Genomic DNA, 23,232 nt, shown 5'->3' with positions numbered 1-23,232 from the left:
TAAGGCAGGAGAATCGCTTGACTCCAGGAGGTGGAGGTTGCAGTGAGGCGAGATTGTGCCACTGCACTCCAGGACTCTGTCTCTAAAAGAAAAGAAAACAAACACAAAAAAAGAGCAGTTTTCACTCTCTAAGGTCTCCTATCAAGGTCATGCTGGTAGCTAAGGAACGGATAACAGGTATTAGCTCAAAATAAACCAGGAAACTAACTTACAGGTAGGGAATTTATTCTTCTCATGGGATTTCCAAGGCTGTAATGAGACCAGAAGGTAAATAGTGAGGATAAAACAAGTAAAACGGTATTCATATAAGCAGAGAGACAGTGTTTAGCCTGTAGTTTGAGGGTGCAGTCACAGATTCCCATTTTAGGTAAGAGATGGGAGAATAAATTTCTGAAACTGCCCTGTTCTTAGGAGCACCCCCAACACTAGGCTTCAACGTGAAAAAAACAAACCCATCTCTTTTTCTAAAATACAAATGTCCGGCCAGGTGAGGTGGCTCACACTTGTAATCCCAGCACTTTGGGAGGCTAAGACAGGTGGATTACCTGAGTTCTGGAGTTTGAGACCAGCCTGGCCAACACGATGAAACCTCCTCTCTACTAAAAATACAAAAATTAACCCAATGTGGTGGTGCACACCTGTAATCCCAGCTACTTGGGAAGCCGAGGCAGGAGAATTCCTTGAACCTGGGAGGCAGAGGCTGCAGTGAGCCATGGTGGCTCATGCCTACAATCCCGGCACTTTGGGAGGCCAAGGTGGGCAGATCATGAGGTCAGGAGTTTGAGACCAGCCTGACTAACATGGTGAAATCCCATCTCTACTAAAAATACAAAAATTAGCCAGACGTGGTGGCATGTGCCTGTAATCCCAGCTACTCAGGAGGCTCAGGCAGAAGAATTGCTTGAACCGGGGAGGCAGAGGTTGCAGTGAGCTGAGATTGAGCCACTGCATTCCAGCCTGGGTGAAAGAACCAGACTCCATCTCAAAAACAAAACAAAAACAAACAAACAAAAAAAACCATGTTCTCGCGAGGCTGTGATGTCAGAGTGTAAATAAGGGCTTGGGTAAAACACAAACAGAACACCAACATTATAGCTTGAATAAAGGAGAAAAAGTTCTGAAAATTGCTGACACAAACTAATCATTCTCAAGATTCCAGAGAGTTTCTAGGGACAGCTAAATCCAGGGCTCCTGTCCAGTGTATGAAGAACTTCATTTAAATAAGGTATTTAAATTTAGACAAGATTTTTTCTAAGCATAAACACTGAAAAGCAGTTAATACATACTTTTCTTTACTGTCCAAGGGCCCAGGAGAATCTAGACAGAATCCTATAGGAAAAAAAAAATTCTCAAGAAATAATGCAAAAAACACCATTTTGTCATTAAAATAAAAACACTAAAGAAAGTGCTCGGGTTTTTTGTCAGGCAACAAATACTCATGGCTTGTACTTTTGCCAGAATTGATGTCAAGTCTCTATTGCTTGTCAAAAATGTCATGTTTGTGCAAGTCTTAATATTTTCACAGTATATTTACTATTTTTCTCCTACTTGCAAATAACATCAAGGGAAATAGGATTTGAGGAGAGGGTAAATAAAACGAATTCATATCATGATTGGTTACTCAGATAGAGGTGACCCAGATAACTTTGAGTTCCAAGCACAGAAAGAATAGGTACCAGATTTTCTTGGCATAGTTTTAAATATTTTAAATTGTCAAGTCATATGGAGTTTGAAAAATACAACTACTAGGCTAGGCTCAGTGGCTCACACCTGTAATCCTAGCAATTCAGGAGGCTGAGGCAGGCAGGCAGGTGGCTTGAGGCCAGAAGTTTGAAACAAGCCTGGGGCAACATAGCAATAAGTGTCTCTACTAAAAATACAAAAATTAGCCAGGTATGGTAGCCCACGCCTGTAATCCCAGCTACTCGGGAGGCTGAGGCAGGAGAATCACCTGAACCTGGCAGGCAGAGGTTGCAGTGAGTCAAGATGGAGCCACTGCACTCCAGCCTGGGTGACAGAATGAGACCTTGTCTCAAAAAGAAAAAGAAAAATACAACTGCTAGTCATGACATGCAACGCAAGCATTTGTTGCCTTTAACAAAGTGACACCAAGTAAGATGTCCGTCTCACAAAAAACAGCAGGGTGAAGGAGACACTGTTCCAAATTACTTATATGCCAATTCAGATGACTCAGACCCATCAGCCCTTAGCTCGCATGTCTCCATGTCTATGTAGACGTACAGGAAGTTAAGTGTTAGAGCCCTTGCTCCACAGTGCTACAAACAATAATCCTATTCCCAGTTCTGTATTAAATTACATTCTACATACAGAAGCCTACATTACATTTTAAGACTTTTGCTCTAGCAGTTCTTTTAACCTAAAGCATCTTTGCCCCAATGCTCTTATCTGTACAAACATGGATAAACTCTGCAGTAATATGAATTCACGAAGAATGAAATGCACTGGCAATTTCCTCCATAGCGGCATCACTGAATGATTTCATTACACTGTATTTCCAATAATTTGACCCTGTATTATAACCAGTAAGACTGCCTGAATGCCACTTACCGTGGTATGATGAATTTTGCTTTACTACCCGTCCTTCAAGGGCAAGCACACACCACCTCCTTACAGACATTTGGAACCTATTTCCTTTCCTCATAAACTACAAGGGGTCCTTTGTACTGTTCTTTTTTTTTTTTTTTTTGAGATAGAGTCTCGCTCTGTCACCCCAGCTGGAGTGTGGTAGCAGGATCTCGGCTCACTGCCACCTCCGCCTCCTGGATTCAAGGGATTCTCCTGTCTCAGTCTCCCAAGTAGCTGGGACTACAGGTGTCTGCTACTGTGCCTGACTAATTTTTGTATTTTTAGTAGAGACGGGGTTTCACCATATTGGTCAGGCTGATCTCAAACTCCTGACCTTGTGATCCGCCTGCCTCAGCCTCCCAAAGTGCTGGGATTACAGGCGTGAGCCATTGCGCCTGGCTATGAATTATTCTTAATGTTTATCACCCAGTGCCATGACTCCCTTAAGTTCTCACCAAAACTAACTTCCCAGGTAGAAAGGCATGTTTCAGGGAATTCACAGTATTGCACCCCACACAGCAGACTTAAATACCTGAATCTGTTGACTCGGAGGAGCCCATTCTCTGCAGATTGCTGTTGTTTTTTACCTCCAGTGGTTGCTCATAATCACTGAAACCAAAAGAAATTATTAAACCCATGAGTGATTTCCAGGATATAATTAAAAGGTCACATGCAGGAAACAGGCCATGAAATTACCAAGCAGCCAGGCTGCCATAAACCATTTCTAGGCCACAGCACGAGTGGCAAAGTACCCACTTAGCCACTCTGAACACCCAATTAGCACTTGGGAAAAGGAGAAAAAGGGGAGGCTGGGCATGGCCTTGGGTCACATTGCAGGATATGACGGCTAGGAGTAATGTTGGGGTATTTCCTAAAATAAGAGTCTGTGTTCTCGGTACTGTGACAGAAGTCGGGATGAAAGTTAAACAGGACACTTCCTGCTCTTCAGAAGTTGGAAAACGCACAAGACATGTGCTTAGAAAACAGGATCCCAGAGACTGAAGGGGAAGGTAGCTCTTCCGCCGGAAATACTGTGGGATGCATTTTTTGCTCTCAGGAAAAGCCCAGGACGCTTTCCGAAAGTTGGGTAAAAAAGACCCGGCCTTAGGAAAGCAGCAGAGTGGACATCAGGAATGTACACGGGGCGAGGGACTGAGATGATTTTGCATAAACGCCAGGAAGGAAAATGCCATGGCCCTTTGTTGAGACGGAGCAAGGCTCACAGCAAACTAAGATCCTGCGAGGTGGTTCAGCAAAGGGTGGAAGTGAGCGCCTAGAAGGGTCTGATTTTGCCCCGAGGGTATAGATTCCAAAGAGCTTCCAGGAATAAAGACAGAAGGAGAGTAGGCAGCAATCTGAAAGGAGTGAAGGTGGGCCTGGCTCGGGTTTAGGCCCGAGGACCTCCACCTCTTCCCCTGGGAGGTCTGGACAGCCTCTCCCGCTGAACATTCCGCCCCGGTGGGGTGCACATGGCGGGCCCTAGTCTGGCTGCCCCCGAGCGGCGAACTCGGACAGGCGGGTCTTGTCCCTCTCCCGGTCCGTTTCGTGGCCTGATTTCCCCGAGGCCGAGGCCAGGGGTCTGGGGGACGCCCACCCGTCTTTCCTTACCTGCCTAGCCCCTGCAGCTGGTCCATAGTGACGGTCAGGTTGGTGACAGGCGACAGTCCCCCGGTGGCGGGTGCGCCAAATAGCGCCTTCACGACGGGTTGCGGCGCGGGAGGGGGGCTGCAGGCGAAGAGCAGGCGGCGGCGGTGCGGGGGCTCCGGACCCAGTTCCATGGCGGCGCCCGGCCTCGCAGGGCTCCCGCTGCCTCTTCCTCCGCCTCCGCCGCGCCTGCCCCGCCCCGCCGACACCGACACCGGCCTCCGCCGCGCGCCGCCGGCGACCGCGGGTCAAACACAAACACAGCTCCGCGGTTCAGGGACGCGGCTGCCTCGGGCAAGCTGCGCGGCCGGGCGGGTGTGCGGACCCTCCAGGCGCCAGCCACAAGCACGGGTGCTTCTCTCTCACTCCGCGAGGCCAGCGGGCGGGCGCCGGCAACCTGAAGATTAAATCCAAACAAACGCGGCGGATCAGCAAGAGAAGGCGGACGGGAGCCTCGAGGCAACGGCCCGGGCTCACACTGTCTTCGCTGTTCTCCTACCCGCTTGCCCAGCTCCGGGTAGCAGATAACTGAGCTAACCTCCACCTCTTCCTCAGACTGTCGCAGCCAAGCGGGCCTTTCCCTCTAATAGCAGCTCAGTGGGGGCGGCTGCTGCCCCGCCCCCCTTTCCTAGTTGGCGCCAAACGGAATCCACCAATCAGTAAGCAACTTCTCCTTCTCGCACCCGAATGGCAGCCAGGCTGGGCCAATGAGAGAGGAAGAAGGAAGTAGCTCGCGGGACTCTTGCCAGGTCATCCTGTCTCAGAAGGGGGCGGAGCCTAGAGCAGAAGAGCGCGGATCGAAATGAGGGGGTGCTCAGAGGTCAATGAAAACTCCCAGCAGAACCTGCGAGGCGCTGATCGCGGCTCAAAGGTCCTTCTGCCCCGTTGCATGCTGGGAAGCGTAGTTCCCACCGCGAGCAGCAGTCCGGTCACCTTCGGCCCCCGTTGGGCCTCCGCCACCTCGCCCCCCTTACCCGGCGCCCCACACCCTGAGGGAATGTGGAGGCTAAGGAAGGCCTGTGGAAGTCTGGCCGGATCCAGCTTTGGCCCGGCCTCTAACCGTGCAGTTTTGTGGACCCCTTTCTTCCGCCCCGGGCCTCCAGGCCCCAATTTATAATGAAGGAGGGAATGAAATGACCCCTAGGACTGGACTCGACCATCAGGCCCCAACTCTGGAGGGCTAACAGCCCCTAGGTGCTGCCGGCCTCATGGGACTTGAACCCTGCAGTACAGCCTGTGCTGTGGGCCTCAGCATTCTTTGCTCATCTCCAGTCTAGACCTTATTGGATGCTCTTAGCATCATTTCTTTTTTTCCCACCACTTCCTAGCCCCCTGCGAGGTCCTAGAGAGTAATAACGGCAAATACAATAATAGTAAATAATAGCTAAAGTTTACATAGCGCTTATGCACTTAACACTGTTCCTGGTGTGTTAATCTGTATTAATTAATTTAATCTTTACAACTCTGTGACATAGGAATTATCCCCATTTTCTAGGTGGCCATATTTACTCTGATAGCCCCTGCACCTGTGACAGCTCCTAGAATTATTATTATTATTATTATTATTTTTTTTTTTTTTTGAGACGGAGTTTCGCTCTTGTTACCCAGGCTGGAGTGCAATGGCGCGATCTCGGCTCACTGCAACCTCCGCCTCCTGGGTCCAGGCAATTCTCCTGCCTCAGCCTCCTGAGTAGCTGGGATTACAGGCACGCACCACCATGCCCAGCTAATGTTTTGTATTTTTAGTAGAGACGGGGTTTCACCATGTGGACCAGGATGGTCTTGATCTCTTGACCTCGTGATCTACCCGCCTCGGCCTCCCAAAGTGCTGGGATTACAGGCTTGAGCCACCGCGCCTGGCCCTAGAATTATTTTATGAGAGCCATAGGTGCATGATTTAATTGCAACATACTGCTGGGTGTAGTGGCTCATGCCTATAATCCCAACACTTTGGGAGGCTGAGGTGGGAGGATCGCTTGAGCCCTCAAATTTGAGACCAGCCTGGGCAACAAAATGAGACTCCCCCACCCCTCCCTTCCGTCTCCAAAACAAACAAAAAAATGCAATCTACAGTTTGAAAAGCTATGATGGACAGGTGGAAGCCCCAGTCCTTTGGCCCCAACACCAGACCCTTCACAGTGAGGCACCTCCCTCTCAGGATTCATCTCCTTTTCTGCTCACAAGTGCTCCACCACCCAGGAACCCCCTTTCCCTCCAGAAACCCCAGGCTATTTAGGCCTCTCTGCACAGTTCACATGGTCTGTGGTCCCACTGTTTCAAATAGTTCTCCCTGTCATATCTCTGAATACTTTCCTCTCCTACTGTGTTTTGTGTAGTAATACTTGGCTCAGCATTCCTGTTACTGCATTCATTCATCCAACACATGTTTATTCAGGGATTCCTAGAACAAATTCAGGGCTTGAAATAATGCCACAATCTCTGCCCTCAGGGAGCTCTGGTCCACCAAGCATAAAGCATAATTATTACCATGACAATAGCTGTGGTTTGTGGAAGGCTGGTGGGCACCTAGAAGAGGGGTGGGGACAGGGAAGGCAGTGTGGTGGGGGGCACGTCCCAAGGGATATTAAAGCTGAAGGTAAAGGTTGTCGGAGAAGGGGAGCTTGGGGGCAGGGGGAAGTGCTTTCTAAGGAAAGGGCCCTCAGCAGCCAGGAGGTGAGGAGGAACGCTGCACTTGCCGGGAACTACTCCCGAGTTGCTCCAGTCGCTTCTAGAATGGGCACATGAGAGTGACTGTGAGGGACCCAAGCACGACACAGGGGACAGTTCTTGAAAGGACTGGAGTTGGCTGAAGGGTTTGGCCTTATCCTGTGGAAGTGGAGGGTGTGGAGGGTATGTGATAACTGGATCAGACTTACTGTAGGGTGGATCAGTGGGGGAGAATGGGGAGGCCTGAGGAACAAGGAGGAGGCTGTCCAAAAGTCTGGGAGATTGTGAAGCAAGGTGGGGGCCTCAGAGTCCGAAGGAAGGGAATGACCCTGGGAGCGCTGAAGTAGGTAGATCTCATTGGATTTTGATAATTGACAGTTAAGATTGTAGGGGGCTAGAGGGAAGGGAGGAGGCTAGAATGATTCTTAGGTAATGACTTAAGCACCTGGGTGGATGTAACATTTCAACAATTGGAGGCATAATTCCTGGAGGGATTTGAGGAGCTCCGTTTGGTATTGGTGGATTGTCTGGGGGTGTAGTCAAGAGACAGATTTGATGCTGATTAGCATGAAGATGGTAATGCCCATTGAGGATGCACAAAGGGTTTTTAGGACCCTGGATCTGGGGAGCACCAGATTGAGGACTGGATGTAGCACGGCAGGATTGCAAAGCTGCCGCTGAGAAAGAAACCACAAGGGAGTGGCTGAGTCTGTAGTTCAGAGGACCACCGAGGAGAGTCACTGGAGGGGGCCGGAAGCAGTCATGGGCAACCATGGGAATCATGTGGGAAGGCGAGGAGGTGCCCACAGAAGGCCATAGGAAGGGAAAAGTTGGCACAGAAGCTACAGTACAATTCAAGTGTGCCAAAATGCACGTACACAAATATTGATGGCTATGTTATTCATTTTAGCTCCAAACAGAAAACAACCCTAATGCTCATCAACAATAAAATGGGTAAATAATACAAAGTTATTTGACCAGGTGCGGTAATTCACGCCTGTAATCACAGTACTTTGGGAGGCCAAGGCGGGCGGATCATGAGGTCAGGAGTTAGAGACTGTTAGGGACAAGAAAACCCCCTTGGCGCAGGCTGACCCCTTTCCGCCCTCTGATTGCTCTGCAACTGCTTTCCAAAACCCCTACCTAGGCGCTACATCAAGCCTGCCAGACGTGCTGCAATTAAGCAAAACCTGATTGCCCCCATCCAGGCAGCTCCAGGGAGGATAGGGAAAACATAAGTGGGTTGTCCATACTTGTAAATTTCTGTTTGACACATATCTGTAAAAAAAAAACTTCTAGTTTCTCTCTTTTTTAAAAAGACTGCCACCACAAAAGTCACAGGATAATGTATTGTAGGTCTGTTACAAGTTAACAAACTATCTCTGTGCCTGTTACCAGCGGATAGATTATATCTGTCCTAAAACCCCCTTATGCCCCCCTCACCCCACATAAACCACTCTTTTCGTAAGCTCAGGGCTACCTCCTCTGACTTACGGCAGGTTAATAAAACTTTCTTGCCTGACTTTGGGTCTATTCTCCTTTCTCTCGGCTACCCTTACAGAGACCATCCTGGCCAACATGGTGAAACCCCCCATCTCTTAAAAAAAAAATAAGGCCGGGCGTGGTGGCTCAAGCCTGTAATCCCAGCACTTTGGGAGGCCGAGGCGGGTGGATCACGAGGTCAAGAGATCGAGACCATCCTGGTCAACATGGTGAAACCCCATCTCTACTAAAAATACAAAAAATTAGCTGGGCATGGTGGTGCGTGCCTGTAATCCCAGCTACTCAGGAGGCTGAGGCAGGAGAATTGCCTGAACCCAGGAGGCGGAGGTTGCGGTGAGCCGAGATTGCGCCATTGCACTCCAGCCTGGGTAACATGAGTGAAACTCCGTCTCAAAAAAAAAAATAAATAAATAAATAAATAAATAAATAAATAAATTTTTAAAAGGACTTTGAATGTTATCCTGAAGGCAGTGGATTTAGAAAGGGTCTCTGAGAAGCCATCATTCCTCTCCTTGTCTTCCCCATGGAAGATAGACTGGATTACTACTTGGGGTGGTGAGATGGGTTCCTAGGGTTCCTTTCACTTCCGAGAATGTTGAGAATTTTTTATCCCACTCTTCCTATTGGAGGTCATTGGTGTAGCACTGAGGAAGGCCACCGGAGGGCACTATTTTCCCAGGAGACCATTCTTGGAGAAAGAATTGAGAGTTGCTGGTAGGAAAAAAAGAGAGCTTAGCACGTATGAGAAACCAAATGCACCCCACTTTCTGGGATGTTTCCAGAGCCCTCTGCAAGATGGGACATGCTCAGAGCCAGGAGTTGGTCACTGCTGGCCCTGGCCCTTTCTCAGCTGGCCCTTTTTTTTTTTTTGAGACAGAGTTTCGCTCTTGTTGCCCAGGCTGAAGTGCAATGGCGTAATCTTGGCTCACTGCAACCTCCGCCTCCCAGGTTCAAGCAATTCTTCTGCCTCAGCCTCCCAAATAGCTGGGACTACAGACATGCGCTGCCACACTCAGCTAATTTTGTATTTTTAGTAGAGACGAGGTTTCTCCATGTTGATCAGGCTGGCCTAGAACTCCCAATCTCAGATGATCCACCCACCACGGCCTGTAGCTGAGACTACAGGCACCCATCACCACACCTGGCTAATTTTTCTATTTTTAGTAGAGATGGGGTTTCACCATGTTGGCTGGGATGGTTTCATCTCTTGACCTCGTGATCTGCCCGCCTTGGCCTCCCAAAGGGCTGGAATTATAGGCGTGAGCCACGGTGCCCTGCCATCAGAGGGCTAAGTTTTCTTGTGAGGTTTCCTGGGGTTCTCCTTTTGGAAGACAGAGTTCCTAGGTAGCATCTGAGTCCTCCTCACAGCTTATACCTGGGTGCTGTGCCCCTGGAACAGTACGGAGTCAGAGGAGAGGAAACACCCTGTGCTGGGGGCTGGGAGGGGCTGGAGACCTGCGCCAGCTGGACCTGTGCCATCATTGCCCAGTCCCGGCCTTTCTCAATCCCTGGGCCTCTGGTAGGTGAATTGTTCCTGGGTTCCCTCTTGTCCTGGTTGAGTTAGAGCCTCTTGCACCATCCTGCTGATGGCTGCTTGACAAATGATCATATTAAGCAAAGCGTGGTGTGGAGACAGGTAAAGGGATGGCAGGGTCGGGGTGGAGGCCTGGGTTTTAGAATCTGTCCCTTTCTACCCCTGAGCAATGCTTGCCCCAGGAGTTGGGGCTGGGCCCATTCCAGTCCTTCCAGCTTAACATCCAGACACCAAGGCATGCCCCAGGCCTTCTGGGATGTTTGTATGTCCTGTGAAAATAGGAGCAGATTTGAAGAAATCAGGGTTAATCAGAGTGAAACAGGTCCCTTTTTAGTGGCATTCCTCAGTGCCTTTAATAAGTGGTGTATTGTGAGTCTTCAAGAAACAGCAAGAGGGAGGTTCCACATACTTCCTTGCATGAGAAACCCTTTTCACAGGGAATTTTGCAGACCACTGTTCCATCGAACAAACTGTAAGAAGTATCCATTTCATCCAATGCAGCCCCATGTTCCTTTCACAGAGGAGGAAACAGGAATGCATAGAGGGGAAGATTCTTGCCCCTTGCCTCAGGCTGGGTTGCTGGTCTCCTGAGTGCAGCCTGAGCCTCCCTCCCTTGTCAGTGGGGAGGGGTGTGCTACAGGGCTACTCCTCTTCCTCACCTTCATACCTTTCTGTCATCTTCAGGGGGATCAAGTCCCCCCCACTCGTGAGCTCAGGCTCGGCCGTGGAAGACAGTGGGTACAGGAAGCAATGCTCTTTCCTGGGAAGACATCCCACACGCATTACCAGCGTTTACCTCCCAACCTTGCAACTTTTAAAATTGACAATTGACATGTAAATTACCTACCTCTATGATCATTGACAAATGTTCTAAATGGTGTAACCACCACTGCAATCCAGACACAGAGCATTTTCATTGCCCCAAGTGCTCCCTCACTCCCCTTTGCAGTTAATCCTTCTTCTTAACCCTGGCCCCTGGTAACCACTGAACTACTTTCTTTCTTTTTTTTTTTTGGATGGAGTCTCGCCTCATTGCCCAGACTGGAGTGCAATGGTTCAAGCGATTCTCCAGCTGCAGCCTCCCAAGTAGCTGGGACGACAGGCGCACGCCACAACACCCAGCTAACACATTAATCAACACAGAAGCCTTCGGTGACCAAATGTATGTGGGGTTTTCCCCACATGCCCAAGCAAGCAATCAATTCTGTAGTGAACAATACCTGGGTGTCCTCCAATTCATTTCTGACACTATGTACCTGGAGATAGAATCAGATCCCAGAGGTTGAGGACAAGACTGCCCCCCATTTCCTTTTCTTTCTTACTCTCCTTCCGTCCGCTTCCCATCACTTGTCAACGTAGATCGGAAGAGCGTCGTTGACAAGTACCTCCCCCCCCCCCCCTCCCCCCTCCCCCCCCCCCCCCTCCTCCCTCCTCTCTGCCTTCCTTCCTGACCTTCCTTCCCTCCTTTCCTCCCTTCTCTCTCTCCATCTCTCTTTCCTTTCTTACAGAGTCTCACTCTGTCACCCAGGCAGGAATGCAGTTGTGTGATCTTGGCTCACTACAACCTCCACCTCCCAGGTTCAAGCAATTCTCCTGCCTCAGCCTCCCGAATAGCTGAGATTACAGGCACCTGCCACCATGCCTGGCTAACCTTTGTATTTTTAGTAGAGACGGGGTTTCACCATATTGGCCAGGCTGGTCTGGAACCCCTGACCTCAAGTGATCTGCTCGCCTCAGCCTCCCAAAGTGCTGAGATTACAGGCGTGAGCCGCCTTGCCCAGCCTACCCTGAATTCTTTCTTGTGCAGTATCCAAGAACCCTCTTTTGGAGTCTGGATCGGGACCCCTTTCCTGTAACATCTTTCTGGCGACTATGAAGGGATGATAGTGAGGAAACCCCTGACCCAAAGGCTAACTGGGAAAGTGGTGGGGTCTGGTAACATCTTTCTGGTGAACCCTGAAGGGATAATATTGAAGAAACTCCCTGACCCAAGGAAATAGGCTGCAGGACTAGTTGGTGGACTTGGGGCAAGTGGGGTGCCTACGCCCGGCTAAAGAATGGGATTGGGTTAGAGGCCCAGTGTAGCGGACTTAGAGTCTCTCCTAAAACAGAGTGGGTTAGAGGCCCCTCTCTTAATAAAAGGCAAGAGGCCAGGTGCGGTGGCTCATCCCTGTCATCCCAGCACTTTGGGAGTTTGAAGTGGGTGGATCACCTGAGATCAGGAGTTCGAGACCAGCCTGGCCAACATTGTGAAACCTCATCTCTACTAAAAATACAAAAAGTAGCTGGGTGTGGTGGTGGCATGTACCTGTAGTCCCAGCTACTCAAGAGGCTGAGGCAAGAGAATTGCTTGAACACGGGAGGCGAAGTTTGTGTGAGCCAAGATGGCACCATTGCATCCAGCCTGGGCAACAGAGCGAGAGTCTGTCTCAAAAATAAATAAATAAATAAATAAAAATAAAAGGCAAGAATGCTTGACTGACCTTGGGTTGGAGGCCCAACTTAGGAGGGTTAGAGTCCCTTGTAAGATTTAGGGAGTTGGAGGTTCCTCTGGACAAAGTCCCTTTCAGCTAAAACCAGGTTTGGCACTACAGGATGTTAACTGCTATTCTCTTTGAACTGATGTGCCTTGCACTCTTTGCTGATGGCTGTGGGTGACAGGCATGTACAGGATTATGGGACATGGGGAGCTTTTTCCTCCCTAACAGGGAAACTTGAGAGCTGATGGGACTGCTGGAAAAGATCCCTTTGCTACCGACAAACTTTTGGCACACCTGAACTTTTCAGTGTCGCTGCAATGGGTGAGTCTTTCTCTGGCCTCCCTGAGCCCCTGCCTTCCCCACCCTGCCTCAGGCCATGCTTTCCTTTCTCTCTCTATGCAAACCAGCTGAATGAATGGTAAAAATCACTGTCTCCTATAAAGTCGGGATTAATGGAAAAAAGGATTTGTGGGGCTAGTCTTTTTTTGCTTGTTTTGAGATGGAAACATCTCAAAACAGCATCTCTTTTTTTGTTTGCTTCGCTTTTGTTGCCCAGGCTGCAGTGCAATGGTGCAATCTCGGCTCACTGCAACCTCCACCTCCAGGGTTCAAGGGATTCTCCTGCCTCAGCCTCCCCAGTAGCTGGAATTATAGGCATGCACCAGCATGCCTGGCTAATTTTTTGTATTTTTAGTAGAAACGGGGTTTTACCATGTTAGCCAGGCTGGTCTCAAACTCTGGACCTCAGGTGATCCACCCGCCTCAGCCTCCTAAAGTGCTGGGATTACTTACAGGCATGAGCCACCACGCCCAGCCCCTTACTCAACATTTTCTTAAACTGAACACTTATTAATCTTTCATAGGTCACCTTTTGTCAGAACTCAAAAGTTATGAATGGCCATCACCATACTGGTGCTTTCTGACTTAGAGCCTCTCTACCCTGAATACACGAGACCCTCAAAGTTAGGCAGGAATATCATCGTTCCTATGCAGCCTGAAGAAGTTACAGAAGATGGAACTTCATCCCTCTGCAACCCTTAGGACTAAGGGTTCTCTTATAAAAGGGAGGGGGGAAAGGTCAGAGGTGTTTAAACCAGAGCAACTTCATCTTGATTAGGAGCTAGATTAAAGGTTAAGACCTACTGGCTTGCATTCCCAGACAGTTAAGGCATTCTAAGGCACAGAATAAGATAGGAGGTCAGCACAGGATACAGGTCATAAAGACCTTGCTGATAAAACAGGCTGCAGTAAAGAAGCTGGCTAAATCCCACCAAAACCAAGATGGCCACGAGAGTGACCTCTGTCATCCTCACTGCTACACTCCCACCAGTGCCATGAAAGCTTACAAATGCCATGGCAACATCAGGAAGTTACCCTATATGGTCTACAACAGGGAGGCATGGAGAAGTAACCATAGCATATCATGGAGAAATAACTGTGACAATGGCAGCCAGCATTGGGGCTGCTCTGTCTATAGTATAGCCACTCTTTCTTTCCTTTACTTTCCGAATAAACTTGCCTTGGCTTTGCACTGTGGACTCACCCTGAATTCTTGTGCAAAATCCAAAACCCTCTTTTGAGGTCTGGATCGGGACCCCTTTCCTGTAAGAGGACTACAGGCACACCAGCTAATCTTTTGTATTTTTTGTAGTGGTGGGGTCTCCCTATGTCACCAGGCTGGTTCTGAACTCCTGGGCTCAAGTGATCCGCTCTCCTTGGCCTCCCAAAGTGTTGGGATTACAGGCATGAGCCACTGTGCCCTGCCAAAACTTCTCTCTTTATTTCAGATATGATGGAAAAGTTAAGCAAATTGCTTAAGGGAGTTACAGAGTGTGAGAGGTAAAGAGGCAAACCAATGACTGAAACCCATGTCTGCCTGACTTTCATAGTCTAAGTCCTAACTAGCCCTTAGGGGTGGTTTCCTGTCCTGTTGAAAGTAAGAACACCTGCTTTCTGCAGCATCCATTATGGACCAGCCAAAGAACCCAAGTTCTTTACCCACACTGACTTATTATTAGACCTCATCCTTTATCAAAAGCCACCTGAGATCGGTGCTTTCCAAAGCCAGTTTTACAGAGGGAGAAATAGAGGAACAGAGAGGTTGCGTAGCCACTTGTCCAAAGTTACACAGCAAGCATCAGAGCTGGGACTTGAACTCCAGCCCTTTGTCTCTGGTGTCCATGCCCTTGCCCATTTTATAGCATGGCCTTCATCAGAACCAACCTCCCTAGAGCCTGTCCCATCTGTCCCATCCCAGGAGAGCAGAAGACTCACCCACTTCCTTCAGAAATTTTCCCAGTTTCTCCTCAGGGACATCGCCTTGTGGGAAAGCTGAGATAGACGTTTTTGGAGCTTGGCATGCTGTGTCTTTCCTGGTTCAACTTCCAGGGCCTCCTCTGGGGGTGGGCTTGGGGGAATCCCAAGTGTCCCTCCTGAGCTCACAGGGCCGAGGGCCCATCTATCCACCCCAACCTGCGTGCCTCTGTGGTCCAGAGCACACTCAGAACCGAAGAGCCCACAGTCTGCAGGAAGACAGACAAGCAAATGGACATAGCTTCATGTCACTTGGGGTCTCCCGGCCCCAGCCTCAAACCCCTTTTTCCTGCCTTGGGTCTTCCTGCTGCTCCTTCCCCCATCCCTCTCTGCCCTGACCTCTCAGGACCTAAACTAAGTCTCATTTCGACTCCTGCAGGAGCAGCTTATTGAGGATTTCCGCAGAATCCCCCAAGAGGCATTGGTACTTGCTCTGCGGTCACAACATTCTCACGCTGTTCGTGACTTCCACAGCTGTTCTACTGCGGGGGAGGTGCTGAAACAGAACAGGGCACAGGGAGCCCCAGGGGCCCCAGGCCAGCTGAGCTAGGCTTTCCTGAAGAGGGGGGCCTTGTCAAGGAGGCTCGGGTGAGGATGGAAGTAGGGTTTTTCAGCCAAGGGAAGTTCCAGCCTGTTGTGTGTGGGCTGCAGGGAAGGCAAGTGTCTGTGCCTGCATGGGTTCCAAGGGCACTGGGCTGGAGAGGAGGGCACGGGCCAGCTCTCCAAGTTCCCCGTTGCCAACTAGGTTTGGGTGGCTGTAGGTGCTCCTAATTCTGCAGCAGGCAGAAGGAGTGCTGGCCTGGGGTCGAACCCCAGCATGGTTATGCGGCACCTGGGGCCTTGCCAGTCTCTTTTCTCCTTACTCTCTGGGGGCCTCGGTTACTCCTTCTGGACAATGGAAAGTTGCAACAATCAGTGTTTTTGGTCACACACTTGAATGTATGGGCTTAGAACTCTTTCTTAATTTCTTTTTTTTTAATTTAAAAAATTTTTTTGAGACTGATTCTCGCCCTGTTCCCAGACTGGAGTGCAGTGGCGTGATCTCAGCTCATGGCAACCTCCCCCTCCTGGATTCAGGCCATTCTCCTGTCTCAGCCTCCTGAGTAGCTGGGATTACAGGTGCCCGCCACCACACCCGGTTAATTTTTGTACTTTTAGTAGAGATGGGGTTTCACCGTGTTGGCCAGGCTGGTCTCAAACTCCTGACCTCAGGTGATCTGACTGCCTTGGCTTCTCAAAGTACTGGGATTACAGGCGTGAGCCACCGCACTGGCCTTAGTTTTTAAAAGAAGACTTTACCAAACCAATAAATAAAGTATTAAGTGCATGTTGTTATGGTTTGTTTGTTTATTTTTGAGATGGAGTTTCACTCTGTCACCCAGGCTGGAGGGCAATGGTGCGATCTCTGCACACTGCAACCTCCCCCTCCTGGATTCAAGCCATTCTCCTGCCTCAGCCTCCCGAGTAGCTGGGATTATAGGCGCCTGTCATCATGCCTGGCTAATTTTTTTTTTTTTTTGGAGATGGAGTCTCTCTCTGTCGCCAGGCTGGAGTGCAATGGCGCAATCTCAGCTCACTGAAAACTCTGTCTCCCAGTTTTAAGTGATTCTCCTGTCTCAGCCTCCCAAATAGGTGGGATTACAGGCCCGTGCCACCACGCCCAGCTAATTTTTGTATTTTTAGTAGAGACAGGGTTTCAGCATGTTGGACAGGATGGTCTCAATCTCTTGAGTGATCTGCCCACGTCAGCCTCCCAAAGTGCTGGGATTATAGGTGTGAGCCACTGCATCCAGCCAACGCCCAGCTAATTTTTGTATATTTAGTAGGGACAGGGTTTCACCATGTTGACCAAGCTGCTCTTGAACTCTTGACCTCAGGTGATCCACCCACCTCGGCCTCCCAAAGTGCTGGGATTACAGGTGTGAGCCACAGTGCCTGGCCGCATGCTGTTTTATTTCTCAGACGATTTGAATCTCCATGATTTGCAGAATTCCTGAAGTCACTTCCTGAACCCCTTCCTGCTATGACTGTGTTTTCTGGTGCTGGTGGCAGGGCTATGGTCGTGTGACTCGTGTGGTCATACGTGGCCCCTGCGCTCAGAAGGGCCCTGTACTTGGTTTAATGCTCTGTTTTTGAGGTCTTGAAATTCTTTATGATTTTTGAACAAAGGGCCCCACATTTTTATTTTGCACTGGGTGCTGCAAATTATGTAGTCGGTCCTGGCAATAGTGCCTCCACACTCCCAACAACACAGGACGGGGCCTCTGGAGGCCATTCTATGAGTAACGTATTTCCCCCCATACGTGCCTAGAGTCTCCCTGGAGTCTTTGCAGCTGCAGGAGCAGGGGGACAGCCTGGAGGGGAAGGAAGGTACCCTGGGAAGTAGCACAGGGTAGAAGGGCAGCCCTAGTCCAGCCTGTCAATGTCCAGAGTGCAGCAGATTGAAAAGCTGTGTCTCCAGCCCCTCTTGCTGGCCCTTGCTGGCCTGGACTGCAGGAGAGACACAGGGCTGTCAGGGTGTTTGGTGGGCTCAAGACAGAAGGGGACAGGGACCACAGCTGAGAGAAATAGGAGGCCCAGATCAGACCAAGGGAAACTGTGAACTGGAGCCAGAGGTCTGAGTCCTGCCAGCAGCCATGACTTAGCCAAGACCTGTCTCTCAAGGCAACTCCCCCATCTGGCTCTGGACCTCAGTTTCTTCCCTTGCCAAATGGGGCTGGTGGTCACCCCTGCCCTGTCCTTCCAGGAGAGCTATGAGCTCAAAGGATGTGGACACACAGGAGCCCTGTGTATCCTAGAAGACCACACACAGGTCACATCCCTGGACTCGAGTGGCCAGACTCCATAGACACGATGACCATGGTGTGGCTGGGAGGAGGTGCAGGACATAATTTCCGTTGGCTCCATTTCCCCAGCCACACCCCTCTCAGGGATCCCAGTTTGAACTCAGATCCAGGTGGCACCTGGCCCCAGGCTCCCTGCATGCTATTGTTACCATGACTAACACACAGATTAGTGTTGGGGTTTTCACTTTGGTGACAGGATGGGTCCCAGAGGCCCTACACAATGCTGTTACTATAGACAAGTTTGCTGGGAGAAAACTCATTTTAACAGGGCTGTCCTTGCCCATATAGGTGATCACCATGGCAGGGGCTCCTTGCCCAATGGAGAGAGCCCTCTGCTTCACCAGCTGTAGGGACAGCAGGTGCCTTCCACTAACAGCCAGGGTCTGACATCCATACGACTCCCGCCAGCGCTGCCCACCCCCCGTAGCCCACATCACCCATCACGCCTACTGGGTATCCATCTCCCTCCAACCTGGAATCTCAGCTCCTGAGGGCCCTACTCTTGTGCTCTTGGCTTATTAGTTCTATTTCAGGAAGGAAAGAAAACTTCAGGGAGGGAAGTCACTGGAGATAGGATCAGTGGTTCTCAACTGGTGGTAAGTGGGCAGGAAGGTGGCCTTTAAAATCTCCTGAATTGCTTTTCGGAAACAAGCAAAAGCCAGGTGTCACTCGGATCTGAGTTCAAGTTGGGATCCCTGAGAGGGGTAGGACTGGGAAAATAGAGTCAGTGGAAATTGTATTGTGATCTCTCCTCCTTTCTTCCTCCCAGGGAGTTAGTCTCTTTTGTCTTCTCCTCTCAAAAGGCATACAGGTGGGCAGGGGACTGGGGAGCCTCTGGATGGGGCAGTTTCCACCTTTCCAGGGCATCCATGAGCAGATGGACTGACTTCCACCGGGGACAAGCCAGGCTGTGGGAAGGACCACATCGGCCCCCCAGGAAAGGCGTGAGGATGTGTGGGGCCTAACATGGAGTGCTGTGCCTTACTCTCCCATCCTGGAAATTACACTCTGGAGGAGCTCTTACTTGAAGCACATGGTCTCCTGGAGGCTGATCCTGAGATCCTGGGGAGTTGCAAGACTTTGTCCTGCAGAGGAATAAAGAGAAGCTTCCCAAAGCAGTCCAGTGTCCAAGGGCAGCCCTTGCCTGAGGAGTCCCAGCTGCCCTCTCTACATTCATGTCCAGAGTGAAGGCCTACTCATAGGAACTGGCATCCAAACCCACCAGGCTGCCCCACATCTGAGCTGACTTGAGCCTGGTCCTCTTCTGGAAAGCTTGTGCATCGTCCAACTCAGCCTTGGCCTCCCCCCCCGTGCCCAACCCAACTTATCATTCAGCCCCAGGCTCTGCTGAGAGAAGCTGGAAGAAGTTTTGTTACTGAAGCCAGGAGATCTTGTTGCAGATCAGGCCTGGGCTGGGACAGGCTCCAAGGCTTCCAGCCCTAGCATCAGCAGCCCAGTTCATGTGGCCGCCATGTCGCTGGTTCTGCACTCTGTTTGCTTCCTGCAGTGGGGACTTTAAGAGATCTTTTGGAATGTATAAGGAGCCACCACGGTCCAATCCACAGGTCTGGTTCTTCCCTCTCGTTCCTTGTTTGACCAGCAGGAGCTGTTCATTGTCCTTTGGAGCGAAGCAAGCAGTGAGGGGCATGGCAGGAGGGGAGGGGGCAGGCTACTGGAAGCCTCAGGACCCCAGAAGCAGAACAATTCCTCAGAACAGCTGGTCAAGCCTGACCAACATAGTGAAACCCCATCTCTACTAAAAATACAAAAATTAGCCGGGTGGGTGGCATGTGCTTGTAATCCCAGCTATTCAGGAGGCTGAGGCAGGAGAATCGCTTGAGCCGGGAAGCAGAGATTGCAGTGAGCCGAGATCGTGCCATTGCACTCCAGCCTGGGTGACAGAGGGTGGATCATTGAGGTCAGGACTTTGAGACCAGCCTGGCCAACATGGTGAAACCATGTCTCTACAAAAAATACAAAAAATTAGCCAGGCATGGTGGCACACACTTGTAGTGCCAGCTACTTGGGAGGCTGAGGCAACAGAATCGCTTGAATCCAGGAGGCAGGGGTTGCAGTGAGTCTAAATGGGTCACTTAGAAAATTGATGCTTGGCCATTGGCTCTGGGGAATTTTTTTTGTTCAGTTAATTTTTTTCAAATGTCCCTGGCACCCCTTGAGTTGGGTGATGGCCTGGCTGGGCTGGCTTCTGTCTTAGGCTCCTTCTGGAGTTTAGGATTCCCATCCTCTGGACCCTCCTCACTGACCCACCTCTTGTGGTCTGCTTAAACTCAGAACAAGCCCCAGTTTCCTGCTTGGGGCCCCCACTGAGTCTCTTGTGGACCAATGTCCCCTTCCCTCTGTCACTGTTTCCAACACTCTCCTCCCCTCCTATCTCCTCATCCAGCCCCTGCTGGCCACCATGCCTTTGCGCAGCCTGTTCTGCTGGCCCTGGCACTCTCTCCCATCTCAAGTCTGCCTTCTTCCCAGATTCCTCCCCTGACGCTGTGGCCTCTGCAGGCTCCCCTTATGCCTTCCCCTGAAGTAGGGGCAGTGCCAGTCTTACCTGAACTAGATTGGTGTTGCCACCACAGCTGCACCATGACCTCAGGGCTGCATATCTGCATGGCCAGCCCTGAAGTTCCAATTCTAAGTCCACCATGACCTGAGTGATGTGACGTGGCAGTTGGTTGGCATTTTACCCTGGCAGTAACAAAAAGGATGGCTGGAGACTGGGGGCCTGGGACACAGAGGGAGATGGGGAAGGTTGGTCTGAGGTACAGGCAAGGTGCCAGGAGAGGCAGCATGTAGTCCTGGCCTCCCGCAGGGTTCTGCCACCAGGAAGCACAGGGGAAAGAAGGACACTGACCAGGTTCTGAGCTGGGATTTTTTTTTCTTTTTTTTTAAGGCAGAGTTTTGCTTGTGTTGCCCAGGCCGGAGTGCAATGGTGAGATCTCTGCTCATTGCAACCTCCGCCTCCCAGGTTCAAGAGGTTCTCCTGCCTCAGCCTCCCAAGTAGCTGGGATTACAGGCATGTGCCATCATGCCTGGCTAATTTTGTATTTTTAGTAGAGACGGAATTTCTCCATGTTGATCAGGCTGGTCTTGAACTCCCAAACTCAGGTGATCTATCTGCCTCGGCATCCCAAAGTGCTGGCCCTGCAGGCATAAGCCACCGTGCCCGGCCTGAGCTGGGATTTTTATCGGGCTGGGCAGAGATGTCCAGAGTGGATAGTTTGAAAAAGGCCTGAGATGAAGGTGGTCAGCAGAGCTCAGAGTACTTGGAGCCATCTTCGAAAGTCTTAGAAGCCGGGAATGTGAGAGGGTAGCCCCAGCAGCCGCTCATCTGTGGAAGGTCTCCCAGAGCCTTTAGCAGCCTCAGTGCACCAGGTTCCCTGATCACACCGTATAGGAGCCGGAGCCTCCTGGGTCTGCAGGAGAGGAAGGGACCGCTAAGAGAAGTGGGGCTGGGAGATTCAGAGAGAGGGAGAGAGGAAAGATAGATAGAAAGATAGATAGATAGATAGATAGATAGATAGATAGATAGAAAGATAGATAGATGATAGATAGATAGATAGATGATAGATAGATAGATAGATAGATATATAGATGATAGATAGATAGAAAGATAGATAGATAGATGATAGATAGATAGAAAGATAGATATATAGATGATAGATAGATAGATAGATAGAAAGATAGATAGATAGATAGATAGTGATAGCACCAGAGGGACAGGGGCTGCCCAGGCCTTTGGGAAGGGACACTTATCTAGCTCTCAAGTCTTGATGTAAAAAAGCCTCACTTTTTTTTTTTCATTCCGCCTTGTCTAAAATCTTCTGGTCACTGTGTTAATGGGGTGAGCCATTATGAAAAGGGCAAGCTGGTGAGAGCCTTCTTTCTCCCTCGCTAGGAGGAAGGGGCAGCCATGGGTTCTAAAGGTCTAAAGTCAGCCTCCCTACCTCAGGTAGCGCAGGTGCCCTGGGCAGGTCTCACTCCTGGAACCTGGGAAGCTTGGACCTTGTGCGATGGCCCTGACAGGGAAAGCATGTCCCCCTGAGTCCAGGCTTCTGCAGTTGTATCAGAAGACCTGTGCATGCTGCTTGGGCTCTGGCTGATTTCATGTGAGGGCGTGGCCGAGGTGGAATGTCCTCTTGAGGCAGCTGGAAAGGGGCTCTGAGTATGCCAGATCTCACCTAGGGGAACACAGGACCATGCGGGTCTCACATCCTAGCCTAAAGACTCACACTGCCATCTGCTTCTCTCCCACTTTGGCTTCTTGAGGATCCTGAAGCCAGTAAGAAGGGTGGAGGAGGCTGGGCGCAGTGGCTCACACCTGTAATCCCAGCACTTTGGGTGGTTGAAGCGAGTGGATCACCTGAGGTTGGGAGTTTGAGACCAGCCTGACCAACAAGGAGAAACGCTGTCTCCACTAAAAAAATACAAAAATTAGCCAGGCACAGTGGCACATGCCTGTAATCCCAGCTACTTGGGAGGTTGAGGCAGGAGAATTACTTGAACCCAGGAGGCAGAGGTTGTGGTGAGCCAAGATCTCGATCGCACCATTGCACTCCAGCCTGGGCAACAAGAGTGAAACTCCATCTCAAAAAAAAAAAAAAAAGAAGGGTGGAGGAAGCAGGAGAGCCCTGAGAGGCCTGATGTCCCTGGATAGCCCTTTTCCCAACAGCCATAAAGGGCCTGATGTGCAAGCCCTGCTTGACCAAGAGGCAATTGGGGCAACACCTGAACTGTGAAATCAGGTTGCACAGAAGCCCACTTCTTCCTTCTCTCAAGGCCAGGTGTGCAACCAGTGGTCTTCGTGCAGGCTGCCACCTTCCGGGAGCCCTGCTGTCCAAGCCCCCAGGTGTCCCACAGGCCAACTGAGGTCAAGAGGTACCTCAGGCCTCAGGACCACATGGCCAGTCCACAGAGGAGCTGGGGCAGGAGTTTGCCTCGTGGACGCTGGACCCCTCTAACACTTTGACCCTTTATCTCTCCAGCTGTGTTCTCCCTCTGCCAATACCAGTCAGCCACTCAGCTCGGTGTCTCAGTCAGAGTCCCAAACAGAGTAATAATTTGAGGTCAAATCAGGAGAGACTTCCCGGAAGCCGCAGGGGCAAAGAGGGGATGGCTCTGCCTGGTTGGAGGTCAGGGAGAGCTTCCTGAGGTGAAGGGCAGGCCAAACTGAGGGAGTGGGGCAGAGCTGGGAGAAAGAGCAGGAGACCCAGAGAGCCTATGGGATGGGAATGTACGTGACATTCTGACACTTGGGGTGTGCAGGACTGGGGTGAGGGCAGTGGGACCAAAAAGGCCTCAGGCCCTGATGCCAGGCTAGGGTGTGTGTGGGGTCCTGAAGGTAGAGGGGTGAAATGGCCAAACCGGTGGTTTGAAGGAACCCCTGGACGATGATGTGGAGGGTGGACTATGGTCTGGAGAGAGCCTGAAACCTACAGTAGGTGGAGTCTGAAGGCTGGGGCAGCACTGCACAGGAGAGAAGAGGGTGGCAGGAGTTAGGCAGGGTGGAGGGGGAGGCCAGAGGGGAGTCCCTTCAGGAAAAAGGAGCTGGGGGTGCTTCAGGTCTCAAGCAGCAGGCACTCAGCAGAAGAGCAGATGAGGGGGCCCAGTGGGGACAACCTGGATGTTCATGGGAGTCTTGAACTCA

General features: G+C 50.7%; 1 protein-coding gene across 1 annotated transcript in view; it reads right to left on the bottom strand.

Moving 5' to 3' along the window:
- The window catches only part of CDC25A (cell division cycle 25A), a 30,807-nt gene extending 25,802 nt beyond the window's left edge, over nucleotides 1-5,005 (bottom strand). The window contains exons 1-4 of the mRNA XM_032298578.1: nucleotides 4,195-5,005; nucleotides 3,119-3,195; nucleotides 1,287-1,329; nucleotides 213-249 (exon numbers count right to left, since the gene is read on the bottom strand). Coding sequence (XP_032154469.1) covers nucleotides 213-249; nucleotides 1,287-1,329; nucleotides 3,119-3,195; nucleotides 4,195-4,364 — 327 coding nt within the window. The 5' untranslated portion in view covers nucleotides 4,365-5,005. The remainder of the gene's footprint in view (nucleotides 1-212; nucleotides 250-1,286; nucleotides 1,330-3,118; nucleotides 3,196-4,194) is intronic.
- Between the last annotated feature and the right edge of the window lie 18,227 nt (nucleotides 5,006-23,232).

This window comes from Sapajus apella, unplaced genomic scaffold (genome assembly GCF_009761245.1).
Source record: "Sapajus apella isolate SASKATOON/1434 unplaced genomic scaffold, GSC_monkey_1.0 scaffold38, whole genome shotgun sequence".
Lineage (NCBI taxonomy): Eukaryota > Metazoa > Chordata > Mammalia > Primates > Cebidae > Sapajus > Sapajus apella.
Note: the sequence above shows the minus strand (reverse complement) of the source record. Positions and strands in the feature narration are given on the sequence as shown.